At 42.8% G+C, this 23,730-nt stretch overlaps 1 protein-coding gene across 2 annotated transcripts in view; it reads right to left on the bottom strand.

Annotated features, from left to right (window-relative positions):
- The window catches only part of CLIC4 (chloride intracellular channel 4), a 65,601-nt gene that overhangs the window by 4,622 nt on the left and 37,249 nt on the right, over window positions 1–23,730 (bottom strand). For both annotated transcript variants that reach the window (XM_065421827.1, XM_065421828.1), the window contains exons 3-5: window positions 13,230–13,355; window positions 8,356–8,462; window positions 66–247 (exon numbers count right to left, since the gene is read on the bottom strand). In XM_065421827.1, coding sequence (XP_065277899.1) covers window positions 66–247; window positions 8,356–8,462; window positions 13,230–13,355 — 415 coding nt within the window. The remainder of the gene's footprint in view (window positions 1–65; window positions 248–8,355; window positions 8,463–13,229; window positions 13,356–23,730) is intronic.

Here is a 23,730-nt window from a genome sequence, read left to right as displayed (position 1 = left end):
TATATTATATCCACTATAAGAAATTAACTGAAATGACTGTGGTCCCTCCCAATAAAATCATTTACCTTGACAATGTGTAGTTTAGGTAGCAGATTGCAGTCTGCTAATGTCATCTCGTTGCCATCCAGAAACTTGCGGGTAGAAACTGTGATATCCTCCATGCTGTTCTCATCTATCTCATCAGGGAGAGGAGTGTTCAGGTACTCATCCAGTTTCTGCAGAGTTTTCAAGAGGCTACGTTCCAAAGCTGCAGGAAAGGAATACAGTTTTATACGAGAACAATAAAGAGGAAGGAAAGAAAGCCACAAAGCAGTTTTCAAAGAGTTATCAATCTATTCACTATAGATATCTATACAGGAAGCATGTCTGGTTCTTGCATCCTCTTCCTGATGCAATGTAATGCAAGAGAATTGGCTAAGCTTAAAGCACCTCAGTAATGCACTCAGAAGGGATTAGTTTATAGACCATCTGTTTTTTACAATTCACATTTTAAGAAAAGTATGAATTCAGGACTTGTATATTAAGTGGAAAGAAGTGTGTCTCTACAAAATTCCAATCTATCTCCAGATTTTTGTTTTTTATTCATCTCCTTGTACCTACTGTAGTACATCAGATGCACTTTATAATAGTTACTTGGCACATATGTAGCCCTACATACCACTAAGTCTGCTTACATGAATTTGCATTGCTGTGGCTATATCTACATTACAGGGGGGGGTCGATTTAAGATACGCAAATTCAGCTACGCGAATAGCGTAGCTGAATTCGACGTATCGCAGCCGACTTACCCCGCTGTGAGGACGGCGGCAAAATCGACCTCCGCGGCTTCCCGTCGACGGCTCTTACTCCCACCTTCGCTGGTGGAGTAAGAGCGTCGATTCGGGGATAGATTGTCGCGTCCTGACGGGACGCGATAAATCGATCCCCGAGAGGTCGATTTCTACCCGCCGATTCAGGCGGGTAGTGTAGACCAGACCTGTGATACCCATGGCAGTGCCAAAACACTGAAAGACATTCAGTCTCCTTTGCCACAGCTATTATGGCAAAGTCACTCTAAAAGCAGCTTTAGTGGTAGCTGGTAGCATTATACACTGAATTGAAATCTGTGCTACCTACCAAAACTGGACAAACTGAAGTTTAATCTTAGGTCTTGTCTACATGGAAACAGGCACAGAAATAACTAAACCAGCTGTAATTCACACCTTCAGCACATGTCTGTGTGGATGCACTTATTCTGGAATAAGAGAACCCTATGTCAGAATAGGGCTCTCTATTCCAGAACAAGTGCATCCACACAGACATACACTCAAGTAACTGAAGGTGTAAATTAACAGCTGATTTAGTTATTTCAGTGCCCGTTTCCATGTAGACAAACTCTTAGCTCTTCCTTTTTTTTTTTTTTTGGTCAGCTTGACATAACTTAAAGTCATTAAAATATACCCTGTAAGGGTTTATTGCTATCTAAGGTCTGGTCTAAATACAAGCTTGCACCAGTTTAGTTAAATCACTGCAAAACCCTAGGTGGGCACTTACTTGCCATTTAAGAATGGCTTATGTCATTTTATCTTAAATCTGTTCCTAACCGAAATAAGTCACACAATATTTGCTCTGATTTAATTAAATCAGAATCATACAAACATAGGACTGGAAGGGACCTCAATAGGTCATCTAGTCCAGTCCCCTGAACTGAGGCAGGACTAAGTATAATCTAGACCATCCCTGGCAGATGTTTGACTAATCTGTTCTTTAAAACCTCCACTGAAGGAGATTCCACAACTTCCCTAAGTGATTTGTTGCAGTTCTTAACTACCCTTAGCATTAGGAAGTTTTTCCTAATGTCCAACCTAAATCTCCCTTGATGCAATTTAAGGCCATTACTTCTTGTCCTGTCCTCTCAGTAGTTAAGAACATTTATCAGCGTCCTCTTTATAACAAGATTTTATGTATTTGAAGATTATTTTCATGTCCCCCACCACCACCCAGTCTTCTCTTCTCCAGATAAAGAAATCCAATTTTTTCCACAGGTCATGTTTTCTAGACCTTTAATCATTTTTTTCCCCTCTCCTCTGGACTTCCTCCAATTTGTCCACATCTTCTCTGAAGCGTGGTGTCCAGAACTGGACACAATACTCCAGTTGAGGTCCTATCAGCACTGAGAAGAGTAGAATTATTTCTCAGGTCTTGCTTATAACTCCTCCTACTTATACAGGCCAGAATGATGTTCACTTTCTTTGCAACAGTATTACATTGGTGACTCATTTGGTTTGTGATCTACTATAACTCCTAGATCCTTTTCTGTAGTACTCGGTCCCAGACAGGCATTTCCCATTGTGTATTTGTGCAACTGATCTTTTCTTCCTAAGTGTGGTACTTTGCATTTGTCCTTATTGAATTTTTTCCTTTTTACCTCAGGCCACTTCTTCAGTTTGTCAAGATCATTTTGAATTCTAATCCTGTCCTCTGAAGTGCTTGCAACCCCTCCAAGCTTGGTATTGTCTGCAAACTTTATACATGTACTCTCTATGCCATTATCCAAACCATTTATGAAGATATTGAATAGAACCAGACCCAGGACAGATGCCTGCAGGACCCACTCAATATGCCCTTCTAGCTTGATTGTGAACCATGGATAACTACTTTCTGACTATGCTTTTCCAACCAGTTGTCCACCCAGTGCATCTAGGCTATATTTCCCTAATTTGTTTGAGACGGTCATGTGAAACAGTATCAAAAGCTTTAATAAACTAGAGATATATCACTTCTACTACTTCCTCCCTAGCCACAAGGCTTGTTACCTTGTCAAAGAAGGAGATTAAGTTGGTTTGACATAATTTGTTCCTGACAAATCCATGTTGATTTATTTATCACCCTATTATCTTCTAGGTGCTTACAAACTGATTGCTTGATTATTTGCTCCATTATCTTTCCAGGTACTGAAGTTAAGTTGACTGGTCTATAATTCCCTGGGTTATCTTTATTCCTCTTTTTATAGACAGATGCTATACTTGCCCTTTTCCCAGACTCCACAAGTTCTCAAAGATAACTGCAAATGGCTCAGACATCTCTTCAGCCAGTTCCTTAAGTATTCTAGGATGCACTTCATCAGGTCCCGCCAACTTGAAGACATCTACCTTGTCTAAATAATTCTTAACTTATTCTTTTCCCATTTTAGCCTCAGATCATATCCCATTTACACTGATGTTCAGTATATTAATTATCCAATCACTGCTACTTTTTTTTTTTTGGTGAAAACTAACACCAGAAAGGCATTTAACATTTCATCCATTGCTGCATTTTCTGTTATTGTCTTTCCCTCTTCTTTGAGTAATGGGCCCATCATGTCCTTGGTCTTCCTCTTGCTTTTAATGTATTTGTAAAATGTTTTCTTGTTACCCTTTCTGACCCTAGCTAGTTTGATCTCTTTTTTTTGGCCTTGGCCTTTTTAATTTTGTCCCCACACACTTGTGTATTTTTATATTCATCCTTCATAATTTGACCTTGCTTCCACTTTTTGTGGGTTTTTTTGTTTGTTTTGTTTTTTTTGAGTTTCAAGTCGCTGAAGATCTCCTGGTTAAGCCAGGGTACTCTCAGTTTTGAAAGCACATGTTAAATTTGTTGCAACTCTGCATGCAGTTAAGTCTGAACTCTTGATAAATCAAATTAATCAAAGACAACAGCAGAGGGCAGTATAGCCCATGAAACAAATGCAAACCTAATTCTACAACACTGGTTATATTGGAGGAATTTTATCTCTTTTCTAAATGTAAACACTGCAGAAAATAGTAGGATTGTGTGTTTTACTTATATTCAACTGCAACCACCATTTAGGAATAAAATAAGATTCCTCTGATGATTCAAGGGTCCAATCCTGCATTGCTCATGGCCTGTCAATCTCAAAATTTGGGGTGTTATCAGAAAGCAGTAGCGCTTCCCAAATATTGCTATTTACTCTTCACATGGCAAGGATAAAGCTTTATATCTTTTTTAAAAATATGCAAGCCAATGAAATGAGTGTAAATCAAAACCTTGGATCTGAACATCCTGAATGCTGGGATAGTTCAGATATGAAGTTTGCAGCTCACTCCCACCACTAGTCCAAAGCAGCTGAAAATCTTTAAAGAACACTAAGTTCTATGTGAAATTTGGTACTGTGTGTTCAGGTGATTAGTATAAATAGATATTTAACAAGATTCCGCCCCCTCCCCCTTTCACACGGCTAAAACTTCTATACGTTTTATAGGCAAGTTTGAAGTCTGCGCAAGTTTACAACCAACCTCTCCCCCGAGACGGTATTTATAATGCTGATAAGCTTTTTATAGAAGAAACTGAATTGCTCTGTTCTAGTTTATTACTACTATATGTTGACCTAGTTATTGGAATATTTACTATATGAATACATTGGTTTAGTTTAATGGGTAGCTGTAGGAAAACAACTAGGAAGGAAACAATGACTCAAGATAAGCCACTTCTCCACAAGCCCTGGAGGGTTAAGAGAGAATGCCATTACAGGAAAAGCCTGGGAACCAGATGATCAAAAGGATTATAGCAGTTTGAAAAGTCTCCCTCTCAGGAGATGGTGGGGAGCTGGGGCAATCAGATTGACTTGCAGACACATGCCGGGGATGTCTGAAGAAAGTAGGGCTACCTAGTTTACCATCAGAAGACAATAAGACTTAAGATAAGATAGAGACAGGGTTAGATATTTAAACTCCCCTTTTCTCTAAATGCTTTGTTCCTACTGTTAAAAACAAACAATACTTTGGTTTTCAAAGGCTGTTTGATCAGGAAGAACAGTAGATGCCAGAATTCAGTCCGACCTGCTGAGTAAGCACTCTCAATACACAGGGTACTGTAGCGCAGAGCCCTATCTAGGAGTGGGATAATTGTGGAATTCTACCCAGGATAGGTAAAGGCATTGGGACTGACACCCGAGGGAGTGCACTGAGAGAGTCCAAGGAGACAGAAATGCAGCTAGCCCTGTGACCCACCTCTTCATGGTTTCAAAGTAAAAATAATTTTAAAACCGTATCCTTGCTTGTTAAAAGTAGCTCCTTAGGCTGTTGGAACAGATTTTAGAAACCTTATTTACTTCAAGATATTTATGCTACCTTAGTTTCACAGAGTGCAGTGCAAACAGTACACAGATTGGTCAGTGTCAATTGTATACAACACTCATGTTAACACAGGGATGCTCTGGTTACATATGCTATGCTGCAGGGGACAGTTTAAAGTTTAAATAAAACCCCCAAATCCAAATTTTATTGGAGTTTTAAGAAATCATGGGGGTGTTTCAATTGAATGCTGCTTGAACGCAGCATTGCCTAACTAGGATTCTCTCTTTAGAAATGCTGAAATCCTTTTGTTAAATCCTGTATCTTGAATTAAATGATATTTTAAAAGTAACAGCTAGGAGTCCATAGACCTACAACAACAAAATCCATCAGGGAGACACTACAGAGCAGAATTGTTCTGAATATTGTTTTCTTGAACACAGCTGCTATAATAGATCCCTGGGGCAGAAGGTTGCTTGGCAACTGGGAGTTCTTATTTACCAATAAGTAATTTAATCTAAGGTCTACATGTTGCAAACTGAACAACCCATTGTGCCTTTAGTCTGGATTGTTTATGTCATTTTGAGGTTAGATGGTTATTCCTAGCAGCAACAAAGCAAGAGAAAAGTATTAGACATAGTTTTACTTAAAATTATGGTTGAGCAGCACTCAGCACTCGAAGTTAAAGCAGTCAGAGGACCAGATAGCTTCTAGTTTAATAGTAAATAAACTACTCTCTAATACACACTTTCAAATCTGGTCAGAGTCTGCTGGAATGAGTGACCATCCTTGTTATCAATACAGTTCCTTAGCAGCTTCATTTTAACCAGGATTTGGTGTCTCTTGTAAAAAAAATAATTCTTTGGATGACAACCCCAATAAACAGGAGCCAGCATGTGTGTAGTAACAGAAGTCATGAGCTAGTATGCCATTATCCAACAAGTTTGAAAACATATCCTAAAAATTGACATCTATTTTATAAAGGTAAAAAGTATTTCAAACACAAGTGTATGCAACTGATTACAGATCATACTAATAGTCCAGATACAGCAAAGTAAGTGCACTAGAGTATCAATAATTGTAAGGGGCTATCAGACATCTGCTCATTAATGTGCTGGCATATGGATTGGTAGCAAGTGTGTGAACGAGACTGTTTACTTATCCAGCCTAATTTCTTGCTCTTTTGTAACTGGCATTTGCATTTTATTTACCCTTTGTGGCTTCTGATATGTCGGCTGTCTTCATGTAAAAATATAACCCATGAAAACTCTGCCACAGTGGCAGAGTACGCAAGTTAGATTTACAAGCCTCCAGCTGGCAGAGGCTACCTGGATGATGAAAAGGATGCAACTGACCTTTGAACAGCAGGATACCAATTGGGATGACAGCAGCTTGTATTTGCTAGACAAAGGATCTAGACCAGAGTTAGCTCTAGGGAAGAGCTGCTCAGAGAAACCAAAGGTTGAAACAAGCAGCAGCAAGATACAAGACAGAAAGGAAGAGAAATGTGAATTTACAGATGTTTAATATTAAACTGATACTTTAATTTCATGATTGAGAAAAGTTGCAGGGAACATTAATGAGCCTATGATCATTTTAAGAGTTAAAATGCTACCCGGTTTCCAGTGGCACAGCACTCAAACTGGAAACTTATAGCAGTGGGGGAAGGGAGCGAAGGTGGATTCTGAAGATGGGAGGGAGTGAAGCCTTTAGGCGACTGCAGGAAGGCATTGAACACTTTCAGCACTAGTTTATCGGAAAGTACACTCATTCTCAGAGTTAAAGGTTAATTAAAACTCAGCTTTTACACACAAGTCCTTAACTTTATCATGGACAGCACTTTATCATGGACAGCAAATCAAGGCATTTCACATCTCTGCTTTTCAATAAATTACTAAGAATTACTAATGCTGTCCAGGTCCGTTTCTAATGAATTTTTGTGCACAGTTTAAGAGCCAAAGTCTGCCTCTACCCGTCTTGGGTTGGAGTTTCAGAAGTGCTGAACACCAACAGCCTCAAATGAAATCAACAGGAATTGTGGATATTAAGCATCTCTGAATGTTAGGCCACTAGTTGCCAATGGGGAACCCAAAGTAAGCTTCCAGGGTAGAATAAGTCTCTAAATACACAGAATATTTCAAAGTAAATGTAATTAACTATAAAGGAACACTGTCAATTTAAAAGCGTGACCTGGTGACCAAGACGCCCATAAGTTTAGTGTACATCTGGCTAAAAATTCAGATGTTGAAATGCACTATCTACGGAGTCAGTTTACAGCATGTCACAGGGAGGCTGCATGGGGGCAAGTTGAGCATCACTGCACATTTCAAAGAAGTTGCATGTCATGGTTAAATTCCCCAAATGGGTATTTAGAACAGTCTAGACAGTCAGTTTGACTAGACAGCCTAACTGGTCTGGTTCTCTCAAGGTAGATTCGGAGTCACTGGTTCGGAGATCATTAACTCAAAAGACTAAAAGCCACCTACTCAATCATGGAGATTTTGATTAATAGGATTTAAGATTTACAGTCAGCCATTACAAACTAAAATAGCTTGTTTGTGTGTTTTACACCCCTAAAATGCACCAGTAATTAAGGGGCAGGTCCACTAATGGTACCAATAGTAACAAATGAATTGCAAGTCATAAACCCCTCAATTAATAGGACCATCAAATTAGTCCAGAATTAGTAACTGACATCAGCTGCCCCTAGGAGGAAAAAGGAAGTGAGGTTAAGTGTTGTGGGATGAGGACAGAGAGTGAAAGTAGTGCTGTCCCATGTTACATGTGTAGCCCTCAGAACGGTCAACAATACCTTAGTTTGCCCTGAAATAGTGTCTTTATGTAGTTTAAACACACCCATCAAAGAGGTGATCTGGGTAGCCCTGGACTTTCAGGGAGCAAAATCAGATTAAAGGGATGTCTAGTTCAGGGAAGTTATTTGTGGACATCAGCAGTGCTGCCTGGACACAAAACCTCTACCATACCCTGTTCTACCTTGTAGAAGGGAAAATAGTACAAAACAATAGAAAGAAAACAAGAGAGAAACAAAAGAGAAAGACAGAAAGAAAGAACGAAAGAACAAAAAACAAAACAAAAGAGAAACAAAAAGAAGAAAGAAAGAAGAATGAGCAAACAAAACAAGAGAAAACAAAAGAAAAAAACAAAAGAGAATGAAAGAGAAAAGAGAACGAAGAGAGAACAAAAGAGAAAGAACACGAAAGAGAAAGAACGACAGCTGCTCTTGCCAAACCCACAACCCAATGAAACACCAGGCACTAGAGATTACAGGACTGAGGTCTCCTACCTTCATTGGCCTCTGGTCTGGAATTCTTGATAAATGCAGAAAATTTGGCAAAGATGTCCATTCCAGCGGTGTTTGATTCTGGGTGCTTTGGTGAAAGCTTTAAGTACCTAAGCAGAAAGATGCAATAGTTTGTGGGCAAATATTCCAATAGCAGTTCTACTGCAATATTCAGCAGAAACAATATGACCAGTCAGCCATGTATTTATTAGCATTAAGCAGGCAAAGAAATGTGTACACTCTACTTAGGTTTTTAACACATTATATCAGTGGATTTCGACTGGTGATCAGTGGACCCGTGGGGTACACAGACTATGTCTAAGATTTCCAAAGAAGTCATTACCTCCATTCAAAATTTCACAGGGGTCCACAAATGAAAAAAGGTTGAAAACCATTGTTCTATATTATGTGCATCTTTATTAAAAAAATTTAGTCATTTTCAGGCCCAAAATTTAAGTTTACAAGATCCAAATGGAAATGTTTAGTGTTTTTTAAAACAAATCTCAATAAACTGTGTTGATTTAAACATTTGCAATGTTGCACTGAAGCAGGGCAATCAGAATCTGGAGATGAAACTGACTGCTAAATGTGAAACTGGCTGTTCTACTTTCACTGTAAACCTCAATGATCTGCAAATACTGAACAGCATAAACAGTGAAAGGGAAACTCAATTTTATTAACTTAAATTGGTGTCAACATGCAAGGAATTTAAAAAAAACCACACAAATTATGTTTAACCCACGTGCCCCTTTAGATAAGTCTAAAGAACATTTTATCTATAACATGAGTCAGGACCTGGAATTCTGAAGAACTTCAGTGCTTATTTCTGCGATAAGGATTACCAGAGGACGTGCCAATTCCACTGGAGAATATGAAAAAAACCTATATACAGCATGTAAAATGGGTATCCAGTTACATTGAGGGTCACAAAGCTAGGATTTCTGAGCTGGCTGTGGGTTTTAGTTATGTGTTTACCAGCAGAACCTTTAACATTTTATGTTCTTTACATATTTGTAAAGATCAGGAGACTATAAAATGCCCAGCTAAGCTTTACAAACAAAAATGTTAATGCACAACCCTGTGCAAAGGGAAACACACTGCTCTTTTGAATACAGAGATCTGTCCTATTGCTCTTTTCTGTGAAGCAGCGATCTTTTTAAAAAGGAATCTCTTGATCGATACAAACAATATTGTCAGGGCCCGCTCTAGGATGTTTAGAGTGCCATGAGTGGGGGGGGAAAAGGGGTTGAGTGGTGGAACAATGTGGCAGCCACCCTGATTGCCCGCCCCCCTCAGGCTGGTCCTGAATATTGCTGTCAGTTACACTGAAGAATAGTGCTCATTCTTGTCTAGTTAATGACAGGCAAACTTGTACTTATTTAAGTCAAGACTGCACTGATACTTTTCCTAAACATGAAAATTGGAATACTCAGTCAATGTGTTACTTGAAATATGTACATTTTGACTAGCTTTCTACTGAAGTTATATTTAATATTTCTCATTTTAGAGATTTTAGATATTAGTGCCCTTTTATTTTTTTCCCTAAAATATGAACCAAATGTGTTCATATTATGTATTACTTGACTGCTGCCTATAGTGAGACTAGATATAAATTACATATATAACACTAAAAATGTTTTCCATGTTTCTCTTCCCAAATGATACTGGTTGCTCAACTGAGATTCAGTTGGTTAAAAAAATTGCCATATATGTAGTTTCTTTTCAACTTTCCTCTCCCAAACCAATAGCCACAAGACAGAGCAAATGACTACAGTCTTGTATTAAAGAAAAAAATCTTACTAAACTCTGTTGTAATGTAATTTGATCAGGAGAGTCCAAACTAATTTGAAAATGGTTTATGAAAACCATGTTAAGCAATTAGGCATATTTTTATCAAATATCTCTATGCAAAGTAATTACGGATGTGTGGGAAGCGTTTTGAAGAGAATTTGTCACTGTCTAGTGTTAATCAACTAGTTTAAATGAGAACTATGTTTGAAGTGAGCTTTGGAACCCTTCCAACAGTGCTATGAGCACAGGGCCAAAAATCAGTAGTGTTGTCCACAATGCACCACCACAATACCACCACCCACTCACTTGTTGCTTTCCCCCAGAGGATTCCCCTACTAGTCACTTAATATCAAAATAAGGGATTTTAATAGCAATTTTTAATTCCCAGGTCCCTCCCTCTCGTGGACTATCCTAAGGCTACGTCTACATTACGGACCTTACAGAGGACAGCTGTACCACTGCAGATGCAGTGCTGAAAGGTCTCTTGTGTAGCCTCTCCATGCAGCTTTTGTCGGTGAAACTTATGTCGGTCGGGAGGGGCGGGTGGCTGTTTTTTCACACCCCTGATCAACAAGTTTTGCTGACAAAAGTGCTAGTGTAGACAAAGACCAAGGGTATGTCTACACTGCAATAAGAGGTGTGACTGCAGCAAATGCAGACATACACAAACTAGTTTTGATCTAACTAGTTCAAAAAACAATAGCGATGAAGTCACAGCAGCATGGAGAGCAGCACAAGTAAGCCACTTCAGTACATACCCACGGCCTGGGTGGGGTTGCAGAGGTGTTGTTGCTATTGTTGTTTGAGCTAGAGCTAGTTCAAAGCTATCTCAATGTCTACATGTGCTGCAGTCACATCTCTCATTGCAATGTAGACATACCCCAAGGATGAGCTCAACCCAGCTCTGATGTCAACTACCTCAAAGTTTGGATCCCAGTTTCTGATTTAACCCATTATACACAGAGGCCATTCACAGAAGTTTAACCTAGACTTTGAACACCCTCAGAGTTGACGGTTGAGATCCTGGGTTTTACTCAAGCCCACCTTTAACTGGAGACCACTAACTCTCCCATGACTCCTCCAAAATCGGTGCAAAACCCTGCAGATTATACATAGGGTTCACACCGTAGGTAAGGAGAGCACTTACAGTATTTTGCACAAAAAAAGGTGGTCAAGACTCAAGAGTGGTTAACATAAAATCCAACCAGAAAAAAAAATTAGATTAAAAAATAAAGTTGCTTTCTGATCAACAAGAGACCGCTTTATTAGTGTACAGTAAAACAATCTCACTGGTAACTGATCAATCCCTTTTGACCTTCCTTTTTTCAGATGACTGAATAGACACAATGGCTCTTTTCTATTCCAAGAACAGCTTAAGGTGGACTGGTATGTTTGATGTTAATAGTTCTCAGCTTAAAGAAACAGACTTTTTGTAACTAACTTTCTGACCCTTTCCTATGTGGGATAAAAATACCTCAGTTCATTTACTCTTACATCTACATAGTGCCTGTCGCCCCAAAGAGATATTAAAATGCTTGCAGATGTTAATTCAATTAAAAACACGCTTAAAAGCAAAGTGTGTGTTTGGAAGAGAGAAGACTTGCCTTATGGACAGTCAAGTACATTTGCTGTCCAAATGAATTTTTTACTTGTAGAGAACTGGACAAGTCCTGCTCCAGATTCTCTTAAACCCCCCTGGGGTAGAGACTATAATTACATATTTCTGCTTTCTGGAGCAAGCACATAAAATCAAGCACATGGTGCTTTTAACATAATAGAGGGGGGGTTACAGTGGAAAGCTGCCCCCCTTATCACTGCAATCCAGTGCTCAGTGAATGGAAAATTGGGCTCTATACACAGTAGAATAACTATAGACAGCCATACACAGTCTGCTTTGCTCCGTTAGTCCTGCCAGCCCAAGGGAAAGGAGACATTTTTAAAAACATGTAACTTAAAAACCATCTGTCCCAGAAGATAAGTGGTCATTGACCTCAAGATTCCTAACAAGGGAAGAAAAAAAATGTGACGTTCCAGAAATCCTTCCTCTTCCTGAAGGCTCAGAGGAGAGAGAGCGCACTCAGCTAGCAAGACTACCCATGTCTGATCAACACCATAGCCTGCCAGTTGGAGTTTAAAGGGTGTTCGATACAGTTTCCTGCTCTTGCACTATATAACCTAATGAATAGAACATGTATTCACATCTTTCCATCACAATTTTGACAGGCTTAAGGCTCAACCTTAGCTTCACATGCACATTTAGAAGCGGGGAGCATATCATTGAGTGTGGCAAGACGGGCCCAAGGCACAGAAAGTCTTGAAAAATCAGCTACTGCCGCCTTGCACATAAATATGATTGATTCTGCAATGATTATACAAGATTATCCCTTTTCTTATTCAATAAACTAGGAAGGAATGAGGAAAAACTTTCTAATGGAAAACATGCAAGTCACTGACATTTACCATCCTTACTTGAAATGAACTTTTCATTTTAACCAAAAGGCTGAATGCCATGTCATTTACTTCTAGAAGAATGTCTGCAAATACAAATCTTGCAAAGACCATAAGCAGATCACCGGGAAAATAGGTTTTCCTAAAGATTTAATGTTAATGAATTGATATAAAGTTCTGTGAAGTGGGGCCCCATTTTCAGTTACACGAGTACAATCTTATTAGCATGGCCTTCGTATCTTGCCTCCCTTCTAGCACACAGCCCCACCCTCAACCACCAAAAATGAAAAATATTCAGGCTCCAATATGCATTTATAAAACGGTAACCACTGATTACAGATAATCTCTAGTTTATTTCCATGTTGATTTCTTCCTAAACTAATGGGTATTTATAAAAAATATGGTTTTTGGCTGAAATATTTAAGGCCTCAATCCATATTACAAAGATTCAGACTTTAGTTTGTTGATATGGAAAGCATCTTAAACTTGGTTAGCACTAATACTTGCACTATTTATTGCAGGTAGCTTCTCCATAAACAGGAATTTAAACAAAGCAACACCAACAACCCTGAGGCCAGACACCACACTACTATTGCCAAATAACCTGTTTCCAAATACATTTTCCCCACAACACTTACTTGGGTGGACACAAGACATCTTCAAGGAACTCTTCAATCTTGTTCACATCTGTTTTCACTTCACCATTGTAGGTAATAAAGGGTGGATGAGTCCCTGGAGCCAAGTTCTGAAGGTCTGCTGGTTTCCTATGGTGCAATGCAAATGTGATACAAAACAATTTTAAAAGGAACAAGCGAGCACAGTACAGCCATGATCCCAGCTATCAATGCTACCTCTGATCATAGAGGTACTGCCTGAGGCCAAGCTCTGCGTGCCAGCTCTGCCCCCACAGTAGAGTTAACAAGTGGTGCAACGGTGCTTTCAGTAAGCAACAGCATATGAAAGGGAGTTCAATGCCTTGCAATTTCATGAGAATTACACTAGTAAAGTTTTTAATCTCAATGTATTTGTGGTACTTCAAAATTTGCTTTAATTCTTAATTAGCTGTTTTCAGATCTCCTTTGTAGGAACAGTAGAATACAGTAGAACCTCAGAGTTATGAACACCTCAGGAATGGAGTCAAGTATCAGAGGGGTAGCCGTGTTAGTCTGAATCTGTAAAAAGCAACAGAGGGTCCCTGTGGCACCTTTAAGACTAACAGAAGTATTGGGAGCATAAGCTTTTGTGGGTAAGAACCTCACCCTGCATCTGAAGAAGTGAGGTTCTTACCCACGAAAGCTTATGCTCCCAATACTTCTGTTAGTCTTAAAGGTGCCACAGGACCCTCAGGAATGGAGGTTGTTTGTAATTCTGAAATGTTTGTAACTCTGAACAAACCATTATGGTTGTTCTTTCAAAAGTTTACAACAAAACATTCACTTAATACAGCTTTGAAACTTTACTGTGCAGAAGAAAAATGCTGCTTTTAACCATTCTAATTTAAATGAAACAAGCACAAAAACAGTTTCCTTATTTTTTTTTAAACTTTCCCTTTATATTTTTAGTAGTTTACGCTTAATACAGTACTGTACTGTATTTGCAGTTTTGGTTTTTGTGTGTTTTTGGGTCTCTGCTGCTGCCTGATTGCATACTTCCAGTTCCAAATGAGGTGTGTGGTTGACCGGTCAGTTTGTAACTCTGGTGTTTAACTCTCAGGTTCTACTATATTCTACTCTCAGGTTCTACTTTATTTTGAGATGTTTAGGGGTGTAATTTCTTTCCTCACCTTCAGGTCTGTTTTACCCTCAATGTATGTTGGTATATGGAGCAACCTGCATAGAACCTGTCTGCATCCCTAATACCTCTACTTCTCCACATCCAAATTTTTCCTAATGGATATAAATTAAACCAGAAATAAATTAAAACACCACACATGCCATTCTTTGCCAACAAAAAAAGCCATGCAGTAAGGAGAAAAGCGTGCCCTACTATCAATCTAAGAATAGGAGGTGATTTTTTTCTCTAAGTGAATATTGAGGAAAGTAAGATTTTCCTGGAAAGAACCATGGACATGGGGTGAGAAGAGGAGGATATCACTGACTGGCACAGTCGTAAGTACTTGGATTCTATAGGGATGAGCAAGGCATCAAGTTAAATGCTTCAATGTCTCTAAATTAAGTCTTTATAAAAAGACATTTGGTGACACCTCTTGCTTTCTGGGGTGTCTACCCACAATGCCTTTCATGCCATATTTCTTGTCAAGCCTAGCTAGTCTATTTTATGGGCACTTGGCTGCTGCTCCTTTTCCCTTAGTTGGTAGTGGTGACAGCATGCGACATTGCAGGCACGCATCTAAAAGCTATGTGCCAGCTACACATGCATCCGTCCACTCACATTCATTCTGACTTGCGTAATTTATTCCTTTCAACACAAGGTGTGTTTGCACATCTGCTATTTCATTTGTAGCATCAGACATAGGGAAGCAGAGGGACATTTAATGTTCGAGTGCAGAAGTTGAGAATTTCAGGCAGGGGATGGTAATAAAGGATGCAGGCTCTGAATCCAAAGTGTCATCTAAAAATAGCTCCCTTCAAATTCTCTCCTATAAGAACCCCCCATTGAATTCAATACTTGCATGCTGGTGTGACCGTCTTAACTCAAACAGGAATTTCAATACTATGTGTCAACTCTTCATCAGTCTTCTAGAGGAAGTTAAATCCTGGACTGAAGCCAGTGATTCTTTATGGTCCAGAATAGTTTCTTTGGCAAGCATAAATAGGAATTTGAGGATATATTCATGCTCTAGATGATTTTAGGGTGTAATCTATAGCATGATTCTCAAATTAAAATCCTTGTCCACACTGATCAGTGAAACTATTCTAGCAGCAGTAAGTGGAAAGAAGATTGTTTCAAACTGGTGTGGAGAAGCACAGAGATGCATAGATAACACCTTTAAATTTAGTTAATCAAGCATACCTATAGTTACCAGTTAGTACTGCAGCAATCTGAGACAGTGTAAATTCCTACAGAATTAAAAAGATATGCTAGGATTTCATTCCCTGGCTACCGCACAAACCCTTTAACAGAGGAAGTAGCAATAGCAATAAAAAGGCTCTAATGCTTTGGCAGACGTACACAGAATCATTTGTACTTGTGCTATAAGCATCCCTATGAATTACATGCAGCTGAAATTACATGCAAAACTGAACTTCATTGTCAGTCCTCAAGCACCTCAGTGTTAAGATTAACACCCACTTTTAGTCTGGTGGCGTTTTAGTAAAGATGGCAGAAGTCAGATACTGAGGCAAGTGTGGCAATTTTCATTTTCCAAGTAGTTCTCACTCATTGCAGAGTGCCATTCATATTTGCCCTTTGCCCATATTTGCCCTGACTGCGAGTCAGTTCCTACCTTAACCTCGTATTAAAATACAGCTCTGTACACCTGCAACAACTGCAGGAAGTCATCATGGCTCCCTTCCAATTTTGCACATCGACTAGGTAACATTCCTTTTCGGGAATTTTTATTTTAAACAAATGCAGCCAAAACCACAGGACTTGCAATAATGCTATCAAGGAGAAGGTTTAATTTCAGAAACAGACAACGCTTGACACTAATGAAATATCAAAAGGGAACGTTTCTACATGATTTCAAATGACATTAAAGTAGTTTATTAGCTGCACTGTGTCCTTAAATAAAACTGACATGAAAACAAAGCATATGTGGAATATGCTGTGGAATAATATAGATACCTGTGCAGTATAGAATATTGGCTCAACAAAGCACCTTTCACCCAAGGTTCTCAAAGCACTTTACAAATAAAACCTCAAATGCTGCGATGTTTGCCTCCTTCCATTTTACAAACGAGGTAACAGGCAACGAGTTTAAGGTCCAAGTTGGCCAGCACAGATCCGGGAATAGAATGCAGGAGTTATGACCCACAGTTTGCTATGCTAACCATTAGTTCATGCTTATCTTACAAGCCACAACCTCAAACACTATTTGATTATCTCTGGGTACGTCTAACACTGCAGCTGACAGCAGGCTTCCCAGCTCGGGCAGACAGACATGCACTAGCTCTGCTCGAGCTAGTGCGCCTAAGAGAGCAGGGTAGCTGGGCGCAGTATGGGCAGTGGCTCAGGCTAGCTGAGCAAGTATGTACCTGGTGTTCTAGGCAAGTTTGTACTCCGGCAACTAGCTGGTGCTGCTGCCTGTGCTATACCTGGCTGCGCTGCTTTCAGTGCACTCGCTTGAGCAGAGATGGCATGTCTGGCTACCTGAGCTGGGAAGCACCTTCCCAGCTGCAACTAGAGGTAGCCTATGAATGCAGTGGCATGTCCTTAAAAGAGCTATCAGACTCTTCTCAGGCCACATGGCCTGCCTTTACTCCTATCCTATCTCCTAGAACTGGAAGTGACCTTGAAAGGTCATCGAGTCCAGCCCCCTGCCTTCACTAGCAGGACCAAGTACTGATTTTTGCCCCAGATCCCTAAGTGGCCCCCTCAAGGATTGAACTCACAACCCTGGGTTTAGCAGGCCAATGCTCAAACCACTGAGCTATCCCTCCCCCCCCAACATCCTTTGATGTTCAGAATAAGAGGTCAATGGTGTGCTTAAAAAGCTGTATCCCAGAAATAACAGAAAACAGTTTGGTTATACATGACTTGACTGGATAGCAAGGTGGCCTAGTATTAGCCCTTATATGAAAATTGGTTTAGTATATATTGTGCCTAGGGGCTGCAACAGAAACCTTAAAAAAATTATTTTGTCTCTTTCATTGAGCTTCTAAAAAGTCACCATATTGATTTCTACTTTGATTTGCAGGTGTGGGCTATATGAAGTTTACAGCTCAGATCTATGTTAGGGCTTGTCTACATGGAGCCTTACTCTGCACCAGCTGGGATGCAACTTCTAATGAGCACCAATGTGTTGCACACTAACTGGCCCATGTGTTTGAAACAGGACTACATTAATGCGCATAAGCAAACTTTTAGCATGCACTAGCAGGGTCCACATGGGCTAATTAGAATTTACACCCCAGCTGGTACAGACTAGAGCACAGCGTCGACAAGCCCTTATTAAGAGCAATTTGTCCATTTAATTATCTGGTGACAACAACTGAAATCTAGTCTGGCTATTTACCACATTTTAGGAAAGTAACCTTGTCTGCACTCGAAGGTTAACATGGACTATGGTAGGTGTGAATTTAAAGCACAAGAGCGGCTCCTAATCATGTCCAAGGGCTTGTCTTCACTACCCACCTGGATCGGCGGGTAGAAATCGATCTCTCGGGGATCAAATTATCGCGTCTCGTCGGGACAAGACAATCGATCCCCGAATCGACGCGCGTACTCCACCAGCACAGGTAGGAGTAAGCGCCGTCGACGGGGGAGCCGCAGCGGTCGATTTGCCGCCATCCTCACAGCGGGGTAAGTCGGCTCAGATACGTCGAATTCAGCTATGCTATTCGCGTAGCTGAATTTGTGTATCTTAAATCGATCCCCTAACCCCCCCCCCCCCAGTGTAGACCTAAATACATGTAGACACTTAGGCCTGGTCTACACTACGAGTTTAGGTCGACTTTAGCTGCGTTAAGTCGACTTAAGCCTGGACACGTTTACACGACGAAGCCCTTTCTTTCGACTTAAAGGGCCCTTTAAACCGGTTTCTTTACACCACCTCGACGAGGGGATTAGCGATAAAATCGGCCTTATGGGGGTCGGAATTGGGTAGTGAGGACGGAATTCGACATTAGTGGCCTCCGGGAGCTATCCCACAGTGCTTCATTGTGACCGCTCTGGACAGCACTCTCATCTCAGATGCACTGGCCAGGTAGACAGGAAAAGCCCCGCGAACGTTTGAATTTCATTTCCTGTTTGCTCAGCGTGGAGAGCACAGGTGACCATGCAGAGCTCATCAGCACAGGTAACCGTGATGGAGTCCCAGTCCCAGTCTCAGGATCGCAAAAGAGCTCCAGCCTGGACCGAACGGGAGGTACGGGATCTGATCGCCATCTGGGGAGATGAAGCAGTGCTGGCCGAACTCCGAAACAGTAAAAGAAATGGCAAAACATTAGAAAAGATCTCCAAGGCCATGAAGGACAGAGGCCATAACAGGGACGCACAGCAGTGCCGCGTGAAAATTAAGGAGCTAAGGCAAGCCTACCACAAAGCCAGAGACGCAAACGGAAGGTCCGGGGCTGAGCCGCAAACATGCCGCTACTACGAGGAGCTGCATGCCATTCTAGGGGGTGCAGCCACCAGTAGCCCAAGCGTGTGCTATCAGTCCCTCTCTGGAGACAGGGAAGCGGGTTCGGCGGACGAGGAAGATGAGGATGGAGAGAACATCATAGATAGCTCACAGCAGCAAGGAAGCGGAGAAACCAGTTTCCCCAACAGCCAGGATATGTTTGTCACCCTGGACCTGGAACCAGTAACCCCCGAACTCACCCAAGACCCTGTGGGCACACAGGGGACCTCTGGTGAGTGTACCTTTGTAAATATTACACATGGTTTAAAAACAAGCGTGTTTAATGATTAATGATTAATTTGCCCTGGCAATCGCGGCCAGTACAGCTACTGGAAAAGTCTGTTAACGTGTATGGGGATGGAGCGGAAATCCTCCAGGGACATCTCCAGAAAGCTCTCCTTCATGTACTCCCAAAGCCTTTGCAAAAGGTTTCTGGGGAGGACTGCCTTATCCCGTCCGCCATGGTAGGACACTTTACCACGCCAGGCCAGTAGCACGTAGTCTGGAATCATTGCATAACAAAGCATGGCAGCGTATGGTCCCGGTGTTTGCTGGTATGCAGACAACATCCATTCCTTATCGCTCTTTGTTATCCTCAGGAGAGTGATATCATTCACGGTCACCTGGTTGAAATGGGGCGATTTTATTAAGGGGATATTCAGAAGTGCCCCTTCCTGCTCTGCTGAACAGAAATATTCCCCGCTGTTAACCACGCGGTGGGGGGGAGGGGTGAAGTGACCAACCCAGAGAATTGGGTGTGTGGGGGAGGGGAGTTAGTTGGGTTTGTGCTGCATGTTAAACCTGAAACCTCAGCCCCTCCTTTTACATTGCAAACCCATTTTAAATGGCCAACCCAACGGGTGCTTGGTATGGTTAATGAGAGCAGTACTGTTTTAAACCATCCCCACTTGTTAACAAGGTTAAAAAAGCCAAAAGACTGTGTCGTACCATGGCTGCCTGCAAGCTGAAATCTGTGGCCTGGCACTGCGTGAGTGATCTCTCACAGCAAACCGGCAGGCCCTCAATATAAGAGGAAAAATGCGACCTTGCAACGAAAGCACATGTGCTGTGTGATGTGAACAGCAAAATCTAACGTGAAAGAGTGTACCCATTGTTCTCTAAAATGTATCTTTTTTAAACAACTCTCCCTTCTCCTCCAACAGCTGCAAATGTTTCACCTTCACAGAGGCTAGTGAATATTCGAAGAAGGAAGCGAAGGACGCGTGACGAAATGTTCACTGAACTACAGACTGCCTCCCACGCTGACAGAGCACAGCAGAATGCGTGGAGGCAGTCAATGACTGATTTTAGAAAAGCCCAATATGAGCGAGAGGAGAGGTGGCGAGCTGAATCGCTGGCTGAAGAGCAGAGGGTGCGTGCTGAAACGCGGGCTGAAGAGGAGAAGTGGCGTCAGCTTGTACTCAGAAAGCAAGAGTCGATGCTCCGGCTGCTGGAGCATCAAACTGATATGCTCCTGCGTATGGTTGAGCTGCAGGAAAGGCAGCAGGAGCAGAGACCGCCGCTACAGCCCCTCTGTAACCAACAGCAGGAGCAGAGACCGCCGCTACAGCCCCTCTGTAACCAACAGCAGGAGCAGAGACCGCCGCTACAGCCCCTCTGTAACCAACAGCAGGAGCAGAGACCGCCGCTACAGCCCCTCTGTAACCACCAGCCCTCCTCCCCAAGTCCCATTGCCTCCTCACCCAGACGCCCAAGAACACGGTGGGGGGGCCTCCGGCCACCCAATCACTCCACCCTAGATGATTTCCACAGCAATAAGTTTTAAAGTTTTAAAGTGCAGTGTGTCCTTTTCCTTCCCTCCTCCCCCACCCATCCCGGGCTACCTTTGCAATTATCCCCCTAGTTGTGTGCTCAATTAATAAAGAATGCATGAATGTGAAGTAACAATGACTTTATTGCCTCTGCAAGTGGTGCTTGAAGAGGGGAGGGGAGGGGAGGTTGGGGTGCTTGGTTTACAGGGTAGTAGAGTTAACCGGGTGCGTGGGGGGGGGGCTGCGATTTCATCAAGGAGAAACAAACAGAAGTTTCACACCATATCCTGCCCAGTCACAAAACTAGTTTTCAAAGCCTCTCTGATGCGCACCGCGCCCTGCTGTGCTGCTCTAACCGACCTGGTGTCTGGCTGCGCGTAATCAGCGGCCAGGCGATTTGCCTCTACCTCCCACCCCGCCATAAATGTCTCCCCCTTACTCTCACAGATATTGTGGAGCGCACAGCAAGTAGCAATAACAATGGGGATATTCTTTTCGCTGAGGTCACAGCGAGTCAGTAAGCTGCGCCAGCGCGCTTTTAAACGCCCAAATGCACATTCCACCACCATTCGGCACTTGCTCAGCCTGTAGTTGAACAGGTCCTGACTCCTGTCCAGGCTGCCTGTGTATGGCTTCATGAGCCATGGCATTAAGGGGTAGGCTGGGTCCCCAAGGATCACGATAGGCATTTCAACATCCCCAATGGTTATTTTCTGGTCCGGGAAGAAAGTCCCTTCCTCCAGCTTTCGAAACAGAAGAGAGTGCCTGAAGACGCGAGCATCATGTACCCTTCCCGGCCAGCCCACGTTGATGTCGGTGAAACGTCCCTTGTGATCCACCAGGGCTTGCAGCAGCATTGAAAAGTACCCCTTGCGGTTTATGTACTCGGTGGCTTGGTGCGCCGGTGCCAAGATAGGGATATGGGTTCCGTCTATCGCCCCACCACAGTTTGGGAATCCCATTGCAGCAAAGCCATCCACTATGTCCTGCACGTTTCCCAGAGTCACTACCCTTGATATCACCAGGCCTCTCATTGCCCTGGCAACTTGGATCACAGCAGCCCCCACAGTAGATTTGCCCACTCCAAATTGATTCCCGACTGACCGGTAGCTGTCTGGCGTTGCAAGCTTCCACAGGGCTATTGCCACTCGCTTCTCAACTGTGAGGGCTGCTCTCATCTTGGTATTCTGGCGCTTCAGGGCAGGGGAAAGCAAGTCACAAAGTTCCATGAAAGTGCCCTTACGCATGCGAAAGTTTCGCAGCCACTGGGAATCGTCCCAGACCTGCAACACGATGCGGTCCCACCAGTCTGTGCTTGTTTCCCGGGCCCAGAATCGGCGTTCCATGGCATGAACCTGCCCCAGTAACACCATGATTTCCACATTGCTGGGGCCTGTGCCTTGTGAGAGGTCCATGTCAATTTCCTCATCACTATCGTCGCCGCGCTGCAATCGCCTCCTCCTCCTCAGCTGGTCCTCCTGGTTTTGCTTTGGCATGTCCAGGCTCTGCATATACTCCAGGACAATGCGCGTGGTGTTCATAGTGCTCATAATTGCCGCGGTGATCTGAGCGGGCTCCATGATCCCAGTGCTAGCTATGGCGTCTGGTCTGAAAAAAGGCGCGAAACTAGTATCTAAAGACCAGGGGAAGAAGGGAGGGAGGGAGGGAGGGGCGGGCGACTGACGACATGGCGTACAGGTACAGGGAATTAAAATCAAGAAAGGTGGCTGTGCATCAGGGAGAAATACAAACAACTGTCACACAGAATGCCCCCCCCCCCAGAGATTGAACTCCTAAGCCTGGGTTTAGCGGGCCGTTGATTTGACGGAGGGAGGGGGGAAGGAAATGAATAAAACACAAATCTATTTTTTACATCTTAAGACGACAGTGCAGCATGACTGATAGCCCTCGGCATTTTCTGGGTGCTTGGCAGCCAATACTTGGCAGCAAATAGTATACTACGACTGGTAACCATCATTGTCCAACGAGGACGGTTAAAGGCAAGGGGTTGCTGCTGTGTAGCAATGTAGCCCCACGTGTGCCAGCCACATGTCTGCCAGCACCCAGATCGCCCTCGGCCTTTTCTGGGTGCTTAGCAGACAATACTTGGCAGCAAATAGTATACTACGACTGGTAACCATCATTGTCCAACGAGGACGGTTAAAGGCAAGGGGTTGCTGCTGTACAGTAGCCAGAAGGCTCGGTAAAGGCGCTCAGGCTACAATAATCTATGAGCATTTCAGGCAACCTCTAAATTTACTTGCTTTCAGACCTGAGGAAAGCTCTTCTTTCAGATCTGCTGAGCACCCAGATTGCCCTCGGCCTCTTCTGGATGCTCAGCAGACAATACTGACAGGACGGTTACCAGTCGTAATAAACTATCTACTGCCAAAAGGCAAGGGGCTGGTGCAATGCAGCCCTACGGCTGCCAGCCCCACAGCTACCAGCATCCCGAGCGCCGATGAAGGCTACTACTCATGCTGCACCGTCTACCGCCAAAAGGCAGTAATCTGCTGCTGCTGTTTAGCAATGCAGTCACACGTTTGCCGGCACCCGGAAGACATATGGTGACGGTGAGCTGAGCTGAGCGGGCTCCATGCTTGGCGTGGTATGTTGTCTGCACAGGTAACCCAGGTAAAAAGGCGCGAATCTATTGTCTGCCGTTGCTGTGACGGCGGGGGAGGTGCGTGACGCAATGTACCCAGAACCCCCCGCGGCACTGCTTTGCATCATTCGGGCATTGCGATCTCAACCCATAATTCCAATGGGCGCCGGAGACTCCGGGAACTGTGGGATAGGTACCCATAGGTACCCATAGTGCAATGCGCCGGAAGTCGACGCTAGCCTCGGTACTGTGGACGCGGTCCGCCGACTTCATGCACTTAGAGCATTTTATGTGGGGACACACACAGTCGGCTGCATAAAACCGGCTTCTATAAATCCGGCTTCTATAAATCCGACCTAATTTTGTAGTGTAGACAAGCCCTTATTCCAGAACTCTTGCTTCAGAATAACTGTCCACACACGGAGTTAATCAGGAACAACTCTCTGTGTATACAAGCCCTTAAAGTTGAATAGCATAGTAAAAGCCGGGGCAGTGGGTTAGCATGATTGAGTAGTGTT

This window comes from Emys orbicularis, chromosome 23 (genome assembly GCF_028017835.1).
Source record: "Emys orbicularis isolate rEmyOrb1 chromosome 23, rEmyOrb1.hap1, whole genome shotgun sequence".
NCBI classification, from domain to species: domain Eukaryota; kingdom Metazoa; phylum Chordata; order Testudines; family Emydidae; genus Emys; species Emys orbicularis.
This window is presented reverse-complemented; position numbering and strand designations above follow the sequence as displayed.